The sequence below is a fragment of the Anabrus simplex genome, chromosome 8, assembly GCF_040414725.1.
Source record: "Anabrus simplex isolate iqAnaSimp1 chromosome 8, ASM4041472v1, whole genome shotgun sequence".
Taxonomy (NCBI): domain Eukaryota; kingdom Metazoa; phylum Arthropoda; class Insecta; order Orthoptera; family Tettigoniidae; genus Anabrus; species Anabrus simplex.
Window position 1 is genome coordinate 171,713,070 of NC_090272.1, and position 16,693 is coordinate 171,729,762.

Consider the following 16,693-nt stretch of genomic DNA (forward strand, 5'->3'; position numbering starts at 1 on the left):
TTTTGTACCTCATCAAGTCCTCAGAATCAATTGAACTCATCTACCCTTGAACTATTGTAACATGTAATTACCTAGCTCCATGCAGAATTCTGCATAAAATGTGCCTAAACCATCCCCTGGTAGTTAAAGAGCAGTGTAATCATTCAGAAGTTAGATTGTTAAAAAATGTAAATATTATGTTAGTTGAACACATACTTGTTTAGATATCAGCCAGCTTACACGCTAAGATAATAATTCTAAAGATCATCACGAGATGCCAGGTTAAGTCTTATGCCCTAATTAATTAATGGTGTGTGGCCTCCAAAGAGGCCTGGTACAGGTCTTTCGAGTTTATACCATATAGGCGACCTGCGCATCTGTGAGCGTGGGGCCCTACCTAGGATGAATTCTAATGCTGAAGACGGCACACACACCCAGTCCCGGAGCTACTGGAATTAACCAATGAAGGTTAAAATCCCTGACCCAGCCGGAAATCAATGTGGGGACCCCTGAGCCAAAGACCAGTAAACTAACCATTTAGCCATGGAGCCAGACGTTTTCTAATAATATCTCTGCAATCAGCAATAGTTGAAACAGTGTGTTTATAGTGACAAGCCTTTTTCATCAACAGCTTTCTAAAGGTTATAATGTAATTTATAAAATAAGTAAAACTAAAACGTTTTATCAAACAGTTTTCATAAAAAATGTGTAGATTATGTTATTTTTAACAATGAAACGACAGAAACATGTTAACAAAATATTTTATTTATGATTTTTTTAACCAATTTCTCTCTCTCCTTTTTAGTGAAACTTCCACTTATCACAAGGAAATAAGGTCAGACTTCATTATTTTATTAATATTATTGCATAAGTATTTACAATGTCTTTACAATGTGACAATGAAGAATGAGTGCAGAGCAGCCAGTGGAACACAATAATGCCATCACTGTGGTGTCAGTGTGGAAGGGTCCAGCGACAAGCAAAACTATAGAGCTGACAAATTGCTAAGGCTTGCGATAAAGAAGTTCCTAGAAGCTGGAAACTGGTTAACAATGGACCAAGCACCCAGAATGATCCAAGAAGTGGGAACTACCCTAATCATCTGTTGGGCTATATAATGAACTAAACTTGCGCACGGCGGTCAGTCTCAAGTAAGTCGGTCTTGATTGTATCAGTCACAAGCGAACCTAAACAGTCGGTCGCAAGCCTGTGATGATTTATAACTGAATCGAAACTGAAAAGAGCTGGCTTGAAATATCATGAAGTCGATGATGAGTCATTCATCGGGAGTGAGTACGTCAGTCAGCTTTGCAGAGGTCAATGAACCTTTTTAGTAGTGAACTGTTATGGAATGACACTGCACTGTGAAATGCCAGGTGTAGAACAGGAGTTCAACTTGCTGGTGTTCATGTGTGTGGTCGAATGAAAATAGAATTTATTCAGTCATTAAGTAAAGACATTGTCAAACAAAATTAAACCACAATATACATAAAGGAACTAAAAATAACATATAACAAATTCCAGTGGCATGCAGTGAACACATTCGTTACTCCAGCTGCAAAAATGTTTTTAAATGTAAGCAATCGTAGCCCGCACTACACTCTGTAAAGTCAACATTACCATTTTATAAGGCTGCATTTTTCATGGAAAGGTCTACCTGAGAAAGGTCTTAAAGAATATTTTCAACCATACACTCGCACATATTTCCACATTGATATTCACAGCAGTGACGACATCTATAGCAGATTTTAAACAATGTATTTACAGTTTTACCTCGTGACTTTTTGTGATAGTAAAGTCATTGGTTTTACAAGAATACACTGGGATTATATGTTTTTAACTTAAAAAGCCTAACCTAAACTGAATCAGCAAAATTTAACTGGTATTTTACTGTCGCCGAAGTTTTATAGTTTCACTCGCTTACTGAGTGTACGCACATCAATGACAAATGAGTGAAAATATTCGTCACGACATATAACACATGTTATATTAATGAAGAATGCCACAAAACTCGTGAAACCTTCACCTATAATCCAAGAGGAACACTACAAAAACTCACTATATACCACCATCGCAGTCAACCAAACACAAATATTTTACTTCACACTTCTCTGTATATACTGGGCAACTTAAATATTTTTCTGTGGCTATCGAAAAACATATTCTACACGTGCCATCAATGAATTGCTCGAAAAAACTTTATACATTCCAAAATCCGAAAATAAACTATATTCTTCTGTATTACAATTGATTTCATAAACTGACTCTATTTTTATTAGCAAGACGATCTGCAAGTGGCTATACTGTTAACATGTTGATATTTTTCTTGTAGCCTCTAGCGTGTGGTGCTGAACACTTTGAGTGTCAAGTATTAAAACTAACATGCCTCACCTAAGCTAGCTGGCCTGGTGCCATAAATTGCTGTTGGGGTGGGCTCACAGCCCCAGCCCGCTCCAAGGACAAGGAAGCTTCAAGTGCATGTTTCATCCAAGCGACATAAATTTCGCTGGGATAGCTCTCTTTCGCGCCGGCAAGGAAACCCAGGTCGCTGGAGAAGCTGAACTGCGGTAGTGTGAGCAGATTGTTGAGACAGCTGTACTTGGCTTGGCTTAGATGTTTGCAGTTTTTTAACATTATAAAAAGTGTTCTAAGGAATAATAAGAAAATGTTAATACATAGTTATTTACCCCAGCAATGCTGGGGTAGATGGGGTTCAGTGCACACCACTGACAAATTCATTATTTTCAAATTATTCCTACACTGAATAAAAGGGATGCATTAGTAACCACTTCTTAAGCTTATAACTGAATATATTGAATGGTAAGTCTTCCAGATCTGATGGCAGTTTTTAATCATTTTAACTGAACAATGAAATGGCTTACAACTGTCTTTGGTAGCCTATAACAAGATACATCAACTTGGTATTATATTATTGTGAACATCTCTTCTCAGCTTACCAGAAGAGTTGGCCATGTGGTTAGGAGCTCGCAGCTGTAAGCTTGCAGCCAGGAGATAGTGGGTTTGAACCCTACTGTCTGCAGCCCTGAAGATGGTTTTCCATGGTTTCCCATTTTTACACCAGGCAAATGCTGGGGCTGTACCTTAATTAAGGTCATGGCCACTTCATTCCCACTCACAGCCCTTCTCTATCCCATCATCACCATAAGACCTATCTGCGTCGGTGCAAAGTAAAGCAAATTGTAAAAAAAAAAAAAAATGTTAAAATCTTCTCAACTTGTATCAGTTTCTGCATGTACCTTAAGAAGTGCATTATAAATATGTGTTCACAACAGTCATGACAGAGAGCTTAACAAAATGACGGTTACAGTGGGCTGTCATAAGCGAGTTCGTTACAGTTGGGTAACATGAGGCAGAATGGGGTTGTGGGACAAAAAGAGGTACTGCTGTGTGTCCTCAAAAGAGGCGCTGCATCCTCCTGGTGAGAATGTGAAACAAACTTCAGTTCGCAATGTTGCAACCAGAAGTAATGTCAGGTACTATGTACCTACTTGCCAGGAATAACATATGCCTGCTTATGTTTGAACTATTCAGTGTCGTTATGTTGGATGCGCTTGAGAACGGTCAGCTGTTGAGAGAGCTCTTGCATTATTATAGTGATAAAGTAGTTAAAACCTATTGAAATAGCTTAATTTTGTGTATTTATGATTCACTTAGTGCTATTTATATAGGGGTGTTTAGTGCTTGTTGATAGAAATTGGGAGTAGTGATATTTTTTTAAATTTTATAACAAGTAATTCAGTTGGTCTTCAGTAAATTACGTTTTCTAGGTTAAGTAGGCTAGCTAGGTAGGTTTGTTGGTATAATACTTACAAAGGCAGATTATCATAAGGAATAGTATCATAACTTATGCCGAAACTTCTCCGGTATTTTGTATTGATATCCATTCAAACTATCGCGAAGGTAGGTAATAATTTACTATATTAAAAAACACGATACGCCTGTAAACTACATTTTAAAAGAAGTTACGAGATTACACGGTAATAGTTAACAGTCATTGTATTGTTATTAATTATTGTCGCTCTTCATATTCAAATATTGCATTGTTGGCTAAGTCGTGAACAAGGGGTGTATAAAATAGTGTAGTCAAGTAAATATAAATAAAAATCAGCTGATCTTGTATTCCAATCATTTGTAGTTTGGAGTAGGTAGTTAAAGTATCCATAATTTATATTTTGCTCCCTCGATCTTTCAGTATTTATGAGCGGTTAGCTAAAAGTTCATATATCCCAGTAATTGCAATTCAAGTCCCTGGTGTAGTAGGAGTAGTTTTGACAGAAATATTTTTGAGAAATTATTGTAGACAACCTAGTATTTTTCAGTAGGCCTAATTAAGGACACTTTTATTCTCCGTCCCATGGATATTTATTTATGTTATTATTGGTCCTATCAATAAATACTACATACGTACCTAAAGTTATATGGAATTAAATTTATGATCTTTTTTTTTTTTTTTTTTTTTTTGCTAGGGGCTTTACGTCGCACCGACACAGATAGGTCTTATGGCGACGATGGGATAGGGAAGGCCTAGGAGTTGGAAGGAAGCCGTGGCCTTGATTAAGGTACAGCCCCAGCATTTGCCTGGTGTGAAAATGGGAAACCACGGAAAACCATTTTCAGGGCTGCCGATAGTGGGATTCAAACCTACTATCTCCCGGATGCAAGCTCACAGCCGCGCGCCTCTACGCGCACGGCCAACTCGCCCGGTTATGATCATTTATAGCTTATACGTTTTTACCATACTGGCTATGATAACAGAGATATTCATGAATTTGAATTTTTGTTGCTAAGTCCATATCAGCACCGAGTCACAGGGGCGAAACGCTGGCAATCAGGAATGAGTTAACTGGAAAATTTATAATGTCCAGTAATGGAACATTCATATTGGTATTAGTGTAGTACTGATCATTAAAAGTGTATTTCTAATCAATTCTCTGGTTGATTATAATGGTTTGATTGATTTTCATTTCAGTGAAATATCTTTGTGTCTTTTTTTTTAAATAATTTACAGAGAGCTTCTAGGCAGAGAACAGTTCAACTGTCATGTTCAGTGTTTGCTTACATGCATTGAGCTCTTTGACTATTTTAGTCTCATTAAAAAATGTATCACCTGCATATATAACTGTGTGTTACAATAGTGAATAAAATCTGTGTCAAATTACAAGATAATTGTAAATAGCAGGTTAATAAATTTAATGGATAGTAAAACATACTACCTCTCTAAGCAGTAATTTTAGTTTTAAGGATCCTGATCACCAGCTGCAATAACTATTACAATTACTACCGTACTCATTTAATCCTGATAGACATTATTTTCCATAATAGTGTTTTAAAATACACAAATAGACAAAATGTGTAATAAATATGCATACAATGAATACACTGAAGTTATACTTAACAATTAATTTTTATAGTAATTATGACATTCGAAAATTACACACATTTGCTGTACTACATCATACTCTTTATGCTATTTGGCTGTTGATAACATCAACAGGACCTTGAAGTAGGACCTTCAAAGACATATTCACTGTTTATAATAGTTATCATATTTTGACATTTAAAGCAATTTTCCATCACTTAAATTTAGGCAAACAAAGTCATTAACGTTTTTTTAAATCAGCATAAATAATACGTAATAAAATTATTAAATTCAGGAAAGCAAACTTACATCACGCACCATGTTGCATCAAAGCTCATCACATTGAGCCAGAAGAAGCTTCCCAGACACATAAATTGTATTGTGTATGCTGAAAACAAATAAAAATAAATGAATAAAACAGGTACTTGCAGGAATATAGAAGATATTTTTAAAAACCAAATTGAAACTTGTTAAATTAAAAATGCTGTGCAGATCACAACATTTTTCACAGGTTAGCAAACAAAAATAAACACATACTTGTCGTCTAATACCCTGCATAAAGGATGATACAGCTAGGATCAGTTTTAACCATTCCTCAGGTTGCTAGACTGTCTATGATCATGAGGTGATTGAGACAGAATCCCAGAAAAGTAGGCTGGAACTACATAATGCTTGAATTCTAGTGGTAGAATACTGACATGTTATGGAACCCATATTCAGTGTGAAATTTTGGCAGTTTAGGATATTGATGGTTATGAATTTCATGTTTTTGGTCCGTATTGAACAATATATAAGTAATAATAATAATAATAACTTAAATGTTTCCACCTTTTCAATACAATATATTCACAAGATTACAAAATTATACGGTACTAGTTTCGACCCATCTAGGGGTCATCATCAGCCGTATTGGAGCAAAGATCATTTGTGGCGAAATCCTAAGACAATATTATTTTAAAGAATAACAAGTGAAATGAGATGTTATGGTAATAGTTAATAATACAAGGAATATACATAATAAGAGGTTTTTAACAAAGAATAAAGTATAAATGGGGTGTTGTAAAAATTATAATCATGGAAATCAGTAAGTTCTTGTATTGAAATGAAATATGGCTTAGGAAGAGGGCTTAAGGTGGGGCTGAAGGGTGCGGGAGAAAGTGTAATTGTCTTGGAAAAGTACCTTTGATTAAATTTAGGATTGAGTTTAGGTTGGCTGCATTATTGTTTCTGAGGAAAGTGATAAATAGATCGAAGAGTATGTTGGGTTTCTCTGAGATTTCATTGAGATTGTGACTGGCATTAAAGTATTGGTCTAGGTGTATGTAGTAATTTTCCATTATGTTCAGTAAAGGGCCCTTGTTTGCTAATACGAGGATGTCCATGTCTTGTTCAATATTGGTGAAATTATGGTTATAATCTTGCATGTGTTGGCCGATGGCTGAAAACTTGTTGTATTTTATTGCGTTAGTGTGCTCGTGGTATCTGATAATGAAGTTTCTCCCGGTTTGCCCGATGTAGGTTTTTTTACAGGTGGTACATTTGATCCTATAAACTCCTGATTTTAAAAAACTGCTGGTCTTGTTGATGTGTGAAGTATTGTATAAAACATTCATGTTCTTATTGTTGGTTTTGAAGGCTATTTTAACGCCTTGTTTCTTAAAGATGTTGGTTAACTTGTAGATATCATTGTTGAACGTGAAGGTGGAAAATGTTAGAGGTTTGGTTATTTCTTTTTTGAGGGTAGTTTTTGGGCGATGTTTGTGTTTATTGATTATCCTTTCTATAAAATGATTGCTGAAGCCGTTGAATTTTGCGATACCGCGGATTGTGTTGAGTTCGTTTTTTAGATCTTTATTGGACATAGGTATGCTGAAGGCTCGGTGAACTAGGCTGTTGTATGTGGCTCGTTTGTGGGACTGGGGGTGCACTGAATCTTGGCGAATGGTGGAGGCTGTTTGAGTGGGTTTTCTGAAAATTTTATAACTGAAAGAATCTGAGTTTCTAGTGATGGTTAAATCTAGAAAGTTGATTTTTCACAAAACCGGAATTCCCATCCGGCCAATTATCAACTATAGACCGAGCCCCTTATACAGAATATCACAATTCATCCAATGTTTCTTAAGAAAAAATTATCAATTCTTATCCAAAAAGTCTATTAAAAACACATCTGAGCTAGTAGAAAAACTAAACAAGTTCAATTTGCAACCGGATCACTCCATCCACTCTTTCGATATTGTAAACATGTACCCAAGCATACAAGTATCAAAATTAATTCCGATAATTATAAACAATTTAAACAAAAACAGTCACTTAAGCAAACTAGAGATACAAGACTTTATCACAATATTAAAACTTATCATCGACAATAACTTCTTCACTTTTGACAATGTCATATATCAACAAAATGGTTTGGCAATGGGGTCACCGGCCTCAGGTATCTTAGCAGAAATATACCTGGACTTCCTCGAATACACCAAAATTGACAACGAATTCGAAAACATTCTCTTTTGGGCCAGATATGTCGACGATGTCTTTGTAATCATGAATGAGAAATCAATTAACGCACCCACCACCCTCTTAAGACTCAACAATATTGATCCTCATATCAAATTCACACTAGAATCCGAATCAAATCAAAAAATCAACTTTCTAGATTTAACCATCACTAGAAACTCAGATTCTTTCAGTTATAAAATTTTCAGAAAACCCACTCAAACAGCCTCCACCATTCGCCAAGATTCAGTGCACCCCCAGTCCCACAAACGAGCCACATACAACAGCCTAGTTCACCGAGCCTTCAGCATACCTATGTCCAATAAAGATCTAAAAAACGAACTCAACACAATCCGCGGAATCGCAAAATTCAACGGCTTCAGCAATCATTTTATAGAAAGGATAATCAATAAACACAAACATCGCCCAAAAACTACCCTCAAAAAAGAAATAACCAAACCTCTAACATTTTCCACCTTCACGTTCAACAATGATATCTACAAGTTAACCAACATCTTTAAGAAACAAGGCGTTAAAATAGCCTTCAAAACCAACAATAAGAACATGAATGTTTTATACAATACTTCACACATCAACAAGACCAGCAGTTTTTTAAAATCAGGAGTTTATAGGATCAAATGTACCACCTGTAAAAAAACCTACATCGGGCAAACCGGGAGAAACTTCATTATCAGATACCACGAGCACACTAACGCAATAAAATACAACAAGTTTTCAGCCATCGGCCAACACATGCAAGATTATAACCATAATTTCACCAATATTGAACAAGACATGGACATCCTCGTATTAGCAAACAAGGGCCCTTTACTGAACATAATGGAAAATTACTACATACACCTAGACCAATACTTTAATGCCAGTCACAATCTCAATGAAATCTCAGAGAAACCCAACATACTCTTCGATCTATTTATCACTTTCCTCAGAAACAATAATGCAGCCAACCTAAACTCAATCCTAAATTTAATCAAAGGTACTTTTCCAAGACAATTACACTTTCTCCCGCACCCTTCAGCCCCACCTTAAGCCCTCTTCCTAAGCCATATTTCATTTCAATACAAGAACTTACTGATTCCCATGATTATAATTTTTACAACACCCCATTTATACTTTATTCTTTGTTAAAAACCTCTTATTATGTATATTCCTTGTATTATTAACTATTACCATAACATCTCATTTCACTTGTTATTCTTTAAAATAATATTGTCTTAGGATTTCACCACAAATGATCTTTGCTCCAATACGGCTGATGATGACCCCTAGATGGGTCGAAACTAGTACCGTATAATTTTGTAATCTTGTGAATATATTGTATTGAAAAGGTGGAAACATTTAAGTTATTATTATTATTATTACTTAGTTTAGGATATCATTAAAGACATGGTATTACATTTTTTTAATTATTTAATATTTTTATTATATTAATAATTGATTTATTTCTGTCTCAATTCAAAAATAAATGTTTACACATACAGAAGAACAATAAAAAAATTTATCCCTGGAGACATGAAATATAAGGAAGTCCACTTCAGCTATGTTTGGTGTTGTACAGGTGGCTGGATGCATTTTGCAACTCAGCCCGTAGTTCTCACTCATTCTGTCAGTTGCTCTCACTCTTCCCACTTCCCTCTCTCTCCTCCTCATGACATTCATTTGCATACAGCACTATGAGGTTATGAGCAAATGGAATGCTTCCACATAGCGCAGTGGGTCAGTTGTAAGCTACAAAATTCATGCCTACCCTAACAGCTGAGGTCTTAGACCCTGCATGAACGATTTTAACATTTTTTTCCTGAAGGAATACATCATGATGATGCCAGGCAATGTACATGCCAAGTTAGGCTGAGATAACGTTGATGCTAAATGCTTCACGCCACTCTGTCATGGCACATTATTCACATGCATCAAGACACCAAGTGCTGCCTCTCATTCACCATGGCAATTTTAACATTTGTGAGGCAGCAATTCTGTGTGGCATTTTGCTTATGGCTGCTCATGAGTGTCAGGTGACATTGGACATTTACCGGGCATTGGTTTAAATCGGGTTTCTTGCAGGGAAGAAGACAACAGTTGAAACTTCACAGGAGAACCCATTCTTAAACTTGATGGAGCTCATGCAGGCAACTATTTTTCCTGGATTTCCATACACGGTCTGTAAATGATTACGAGAAGCTGAACTCCATTGCAGAAAAGAGCCTCTCTCCGATGAAAAGATAGAGTTAAATCATAATTGAGATCATGTGATCTCTTTCAGTTTAGCAGAGGTTGGGCCGGTTCTTGTCTGCAGGCCATGGGGAGCCCAATACTATGAAAGCAGTATAGCTGAGAGTTCTCACAGTGGACGCATATCTGTATAATGTTGGGGGTTGGATATCGTCTGATGGGGCTGGAATGCTTCAATGGATAGGTGACCGTCTCACATTGGACTAATATTAGGACATTCTGCTGAATCTTATGGTTCTAAGTATGAGAGAGAACTATCCAGATGAGATAATACAGTTCGTGTAAGACAACTTCCCAATCTACAGGAATGGTTGTATCCAGAACTGGTTTTTTGAACAGGACTCCACTGAACTGCTCAGCTGAACCCCATTGAACTTGCATGGGTAAGGTGGATATGCCATATAAAGAAACACTGGCCTCACACTCCCCCATGCTAGTATGATGCTTTGTGGGGCAACACATAAAGTAAAAGGATGATTGCATGTGTAAATGAAATCGATGTCTTTGAAGTCTATAAATGTGATCCACATATCGTTATAACTTTTTCGAAGTGGCCCCCATGGTAAAACTAATTGAATAGCCCTGGCTTAGGTAGGTGTGCAGTGACCAGAAAGAACTACCGCCGCACGGGAGATGCCCTCGACGAGGAATACTTTAGGAATCTTTATTGAGTCTGTGGCGGCATCGGGAAGAATGAACTCGCCCCACATACAGAACACACCCTTGTGCATGATGCAACATTGCATCAGGGTGTAGCTTCTTGAACTAGTGTCATTCGGCGACATCGAGTGCATATGAGCATGAGCATCACGTCTCTTTGTGTCTTGGTATAAACAATGTATTTTATATGCAAAGGTGTAAAACTGTATGTGGTGTCTGTGTAAATAAACCTGTTATCCATGAGGGCTGATTTATTTATGGAAACAGTGTGGAGCCGCCTACAACCAAGACTCAATAAATGGTGAGCACCCCCGCCCCCGTTGGCTCTGACAAGTTGTTCAAGCCGATGGATAATGGACTAGGTACTGAGTCATGTCTGAAACACTTTTCAGTACTAACATGATTAAAAGTAAAATGCTAGATTTCACAATAATCATAAATGCACACATATTTGGTTAACACAATTTTACGGCTGGATGCCCTTCCTGACACAACCTCACTATTGAGGAATTAATGAAGATGAAATGAATGATGGTGAATGAAACTCGATAATGAGGTGGAAGGAATCGGATGTGGCCTATGAAAAGGAACTGTCCCGGCATTTGTCTAGAAGTGAAAATGGGAAACCACAGAAAACTATTCTCAGGAGAGCCTGTGCGACTCCCGAATGCGAAGCTCGGCTCGATAGCCGTAGCGCATTAACACGCGCGGCCACTCTACTCATTAATGAAAAAAAGGAATTGTGCCGGCTGCCGAAATCTGTCACACTCCTCTGGGGCAATGATTATGGATGACAGATGAAATGAAATGATATTGGAGAGTGTTGCTGGAATGATATATGACAGGGAAAACCGGAGTACGTGGAGAAAACCTGCCCACCTCCGCTTTGTTGCTTTGTCCAGCACAAAACTAACATGGAGTGACCAGGATTTGAACCACGGAACCCAGCGGTGGTAGGCCGGCGCGCTGCCGTCTGAGCCACGGAGGCTCCTTTACTCATTAATAAAATTGCTTGTTATTTCTATATTATTTCTGTTATTATCACATAAAGTAAAAGGACGATTCCATGTGTAAATGAAAGCGATGTCTTTGAAGTCTATAAATGTGATCCGCCTATCGTCATAACTTTTTCGAAGTGGCCCCGATGGTAAAACTAGAATAGCCCTGGCTTAGGAGGGTGTGCAGTGACCAGAAAGAACCGTCTCCGAAATGGCTTCGTGCGAGCTTCGGTAAGGGTTAACTAACACTGGAACCAAAATAATAGACGCGAGATTGAGTTAGTTTAGTCAATTGATGAGGAAACTCTTAGGAATGTGGAAAGAAAGGTCATGCAGGGGAGAGAAAGCGTGGGCGAACGAGGAAGAGATGGATGGACTTAGAGGAGGACTTGAGGCAGAAAACTTGGATGCGAAAGTAACAGAAGACAGAAAACAATCTGCACAGAGCAGAAAAGTTCGCCTCTGTGGTGTAGTGGTTAGCGTGATTAGCTGCCACCCCCGGAGGCCCGGGTTCGATTCCCGGCTCTGCCACGAAATTTGAAAAGTGGTATGAGGGCTGGAACGGGGTCCACTCAGCCTCGGGAGGTCAACTGAGTAGAAGTGGGTTCGATTCCCACCTCAGCCATCCTGGAAGTGGTTTTCCGTGGTTTCCCCACTTCTCCTCCAGGCGAATGCCGGGATGGTACCTAACATAAGGCCACGGCCGCTTCCTTCCCTCTTCCTTGCCTATCCCTTCCAATCTTCCCATCCCTCCACAAGGCCCCTGTTCAGCACAGCAGGTGAGGCCGCCTGGGCGAGGTACTCGTCATTCTCCCCAGTTGTATCCCCGACCAAGAGTCTGAAGCTCCAGGACACTGCCCTTGAGGTGGTAGAGCTGGGATCCCTCGCTGTGTCCGAGGGAAAAGCCAACCCTGGAGGGTAAACAGATGATGATGATGATGATGATGATGATGATGACAGAGCGGAAAAAAGCTGTGGAAGAAGAAGAAATGAGCCATGGCAATCCCCACTGTTGTTAATTAACTCTTTCCATTTATATTTAACCCAGATGTATTTATTTCGATTAGTTTTCGTCTCTTAACGAGTTCAATTTTATTCATACACTTGATTCAAACTTCCATTAAATCATCAGCTTCTGACGTCACATGAGATCGTGTATCATTTTTTGTTATTTCCCTATTAAATTTATTAACATCAGCATTTCCACTGATGAAATACAATCTAATCCTTAACAGACTGTTCTCATGACAGTCTATATTTTATTTTGGTTTTATTATCTCACGTTATGCAATGCTAAACCACACTTTACGCACATTTACATTGTCGTGAGCTAATTTTAAAATTAACAAGGCAAAATATGAACTGACTGAAAAGACATAAGTTATTCATTAATAACTTTACTAGTTTTCATTTCCTTCAAATTTTGTTTCCTCAACGCAATTTTGTTCAAAATATCCTTGCTAAAAGTCACTGTATGTTGTGTTTTCAGCCCGAAGACTGGTTTGATCCTCATCAATTCCGTCATCAGCTGTCATAGATGGCCTGGGCATCACTGAAGAGGCATACTAGAGAAATGAGGAGTGGGGTAGTTTCCCGTTGCTGGTACATATCAGTCTGTCAAGCCCACTGAAATGCATGAACCAACTGAACCTATGAGCAATATTTTTACACCATTCAGAACAGGGACTGACTACAAAAAAGAATATATTTGTCAATGTTAAACAAGATAAAAAGCATTGTCTGGAGTCAAAAATGAAATGCTTTTATACAAATCTGGGATCTTTTAAAACAATTCTGTATAGCCATGGAAAACTTCTGAAATTTTTAAACTGCTGAGGTGTTCCATTGACATTTAAGTGAATCTATTGCTTCACCACCCACGCTTTCCTCTTCTATTAGAAGTATTTCGGAGTCCTGTAGGCGGAAAATACAAGGCCTTGGGAAAATAGCACTGGAACTGGCTTTTCGCCTCTACCATATACAAGTATCCGTGACATAACATGAGAGAACAATGAGTTGCCAGTCTTAAAAGGAAGAACAAGCAGAAAAAGAGGACAAATGGCTGGCTCGGCATTCCATTGCTCTTCGGAAGTATTCATAATTTAATTGCATATTGTTTTATCGTCCGGCTACTTGGCCGTGGGGTCAGTGTAGTGATCATCAGTTCAGAGGGCACTGAGTTAGATACCCGACTAGGTCGCGTATTTTAGTCGCGTCTGGTTATTTTCTCTTGTTCTGGAGACGGCTGTTTTTATTAATCTTAATATACATCCTCATTTACACACAAACACATCACACTACCAATCACCGCAGAATAATACGCAATAGTGAATACATCCCTCCACTTAGGGTCGGCGTCAGGAAAGGCGTCCGACCGTAAAACTGGGCTTCCCCCACACATAGTGCCTACCTCAAGTAATTAAGAAAAGGCTAGGAGGAGGAAGAAGAAGAAAAAATATTGCATTCTGGTTTCCTAATATAACCATTATTTTAATTTTCAATATTCATCATCATCATCATCTGTTTACCCTCCAGGTTCGGTTTTTCCCTCGGACTCAGCGAGGGATCCCACCTCTACCGCCTCAAGGGCAGTGTCCTGGAGCTTCAGACTCTTGGTCGGGGGATACAACTGGGGAGAATGACCAGTACCTCGCCCAGACGGCCTCACCTGCTATGCTGAACAGGGGCCTTGTGGAGGGATGGGAAGATCGGATGGGATAGGCAAGGAAGAGGGAAGGAAGCGACCGTGGCCTTAAGATAGGTACCATCCCGGCATTCGCCTGGAGGAGAAGTGGGAAACCGCGGAAGACCACTTCGAGGATGGCTGAGGTGGGAATCGAACCCACCTCTACTCAGTTGGCCTCCCGAGGAGGAGTGGACCCCGTTCCAGCCCTCGTACCACTTTTCAAATTTCATGGCAGAGCCGGGAATCGAACCCGGACCTCCGGGGGTGGCAGCTAATCACGCTAACCACTACACCACAGAGGCGGACAATTTTCAATATTACAAAAATAAATGTATCTATATCGTATATTTTACTTGAATATTTCGGACAGTCTTGCACTGGAGGTGCACTCGGATTCGGGTTCTCTCTGATCGGACGGACACAAGAATTTCGCACTGAGCATATCTCAGAGTCCGCTGTTCGATAGTGGGAGCGCATGTTTCTTCGGTACGTTCTCTCAAGACTGAGAACCGGTCGTACGCGCAAAGCGTGCGCAGGTTTGTCATCAGGGGATAAAGTGCATGGTGGACTATAGAGACTGCGATTACAATGGTACGGCGCCTCACTGGGGAATCGGGGAATCCACATGAGCAACGAAAAGCCGAATGAGTTGTTGATCTCTTCCTCCTCATGCCATGATATTAGACTTGGCCTTGGTTGATAGGGCAAAGTGTTGTGTTGTGTTTGTAATGAAGATTATGAAAAGGCAAAACCGGTTTCTCAGAAGTACCTAAACAGTCTTCAGCAGATAAAATCCATTCCAGGGAAAGTCGGCACTTCCAGGTATAGGAGGCTGCGGGCCCGCCTCTGTGGTGTAGTGGTTAGTGTGATTAGCTACGACTCCTGGAGTCCCGGGTTCGATTCCCGGCTCTGCCACGAAATATGAAAAGGGGTACGAGGGCTGGAACAGGGTCCACTCAGCCTCGGGAGGTCAACTGAGTAGAGGTGGGTTCGATTTATATACCTATGTTATTGGTCGTATCGTAAAGTACTAAAACACAAGTTATGCCATTTATGTCTAATACAGTTTTACCATACCGACTATGAACACAGACCATATCAACACCGAGCATTGTTAACATGGAAATTGCCGGGCTGAGTGGCTCAGATCAACCGAGCTCGATAGCTGTAGTCGCTTAAGTGCGGCCGGTATCCAGTAATCGGGAGATAGTGGGTTCGAGCCCCACTGTCGGCAGCCCTGAAGATGGTTTTCCGTGGTTTCCTATTTTCACACCAGGCAAAAGCCGGGGCTGTACCTTAATTAAGGCCACGGCCGCTTCCTTCCAATTCCTAGGACCTTCCTATCCCATCGTTGCCATAAGACATATCTGTGTCGGTGCGACGTAAAGCAAATAGAAAAGCGAGTGGCTCAGGTGGTTAAGGCGCTGGCCTAGTGACCCCAACTTGGCAGGTTGGATCCTGGCTCAGTCCGGTGGTATTTGAAGGTGCTCAAATACGTCTGCCTCGTGTCGGTACTTTTACTGATACGTAAAAGAACTCCTGCGGGACTAAATTCCGACACCTCAGCGTCTCCGAAAACAGTAAAAGAGTAGTTAGTGGGACGTACAACAAATAACATTATTTTTATTATTAACATGTTTAATCGTGTTAACTAGCGATGGTTTTTTGTTACGATTGTCTTATGGTGTAAAACCGCATGGTCATCGGTCTATATCGACAAGGAAAATCGTGAAAATTATTATAAAAAAGATGAATAACCGTAAAGGAACGATCGCTTGAAAAATAAGACAAGAGGGAGTCATGAAAGAAGGAAGGACTCCCTTTACGTTAGATATCCTAACATCACCGAGTTGGGAAAAAAAAAAAAAACTAAATGTAAAGGCCTACAAACATTTCTGCGAACGCACAACCAACTTGTTGATGCCGGATGCATAGAGATTTCCTCCAGCGTTCTGCAACCACTCGGAGACAGCGGCCTTCACCTCCTCATCAGTCTGGAAACGTCGACCACCGAGCTCCGTTTTGAGCTTACCGAACAGATGAAAGTTACATGGCGCTAGGTCGGGACTGTAGGGTGGATGTTGCCAGACCTCCCACTTGAAATGCTGCAGCAGTTCTCTCGTTTGGCGGGCCTTGTGAGGTGTTAAGTTATCGTGCAACAAAATCACACCGGCGCTCAATTTCCCCCGGCGCTTCTCTTTAATTGCTTTACGCAACCGGTGCAACGTTTGACAATACGACGCCGCG

General features: G+C 39.6%; 1 protein-coding gene across 2 annotated transcripts in view; it reads right to left on the bottom strand.

Annotated features, from left to right (window-relative positions):
* LOC136879255 (G-protein coupled receptor Mth2) overlaps positions 1 to 16,693 on the bottom strand; it is a 133,288-nt gene that overhangs the window by 24,012 nt on the left and 92,583 nt on the right. For both annotated transcript variants that reach the window (XM_067153069.2, XM_067153068.2), the window contains one exon: positions 5,669 to 5,747. In XM_067153069.2, the coding sequence (XP_067009170.2) occupies positions 5,669 to 5,747 (79 nt within the window). The remainder of the gene's footprint in view (positions 1 to 5,668; positions 5,748 to 16,693) is intronic.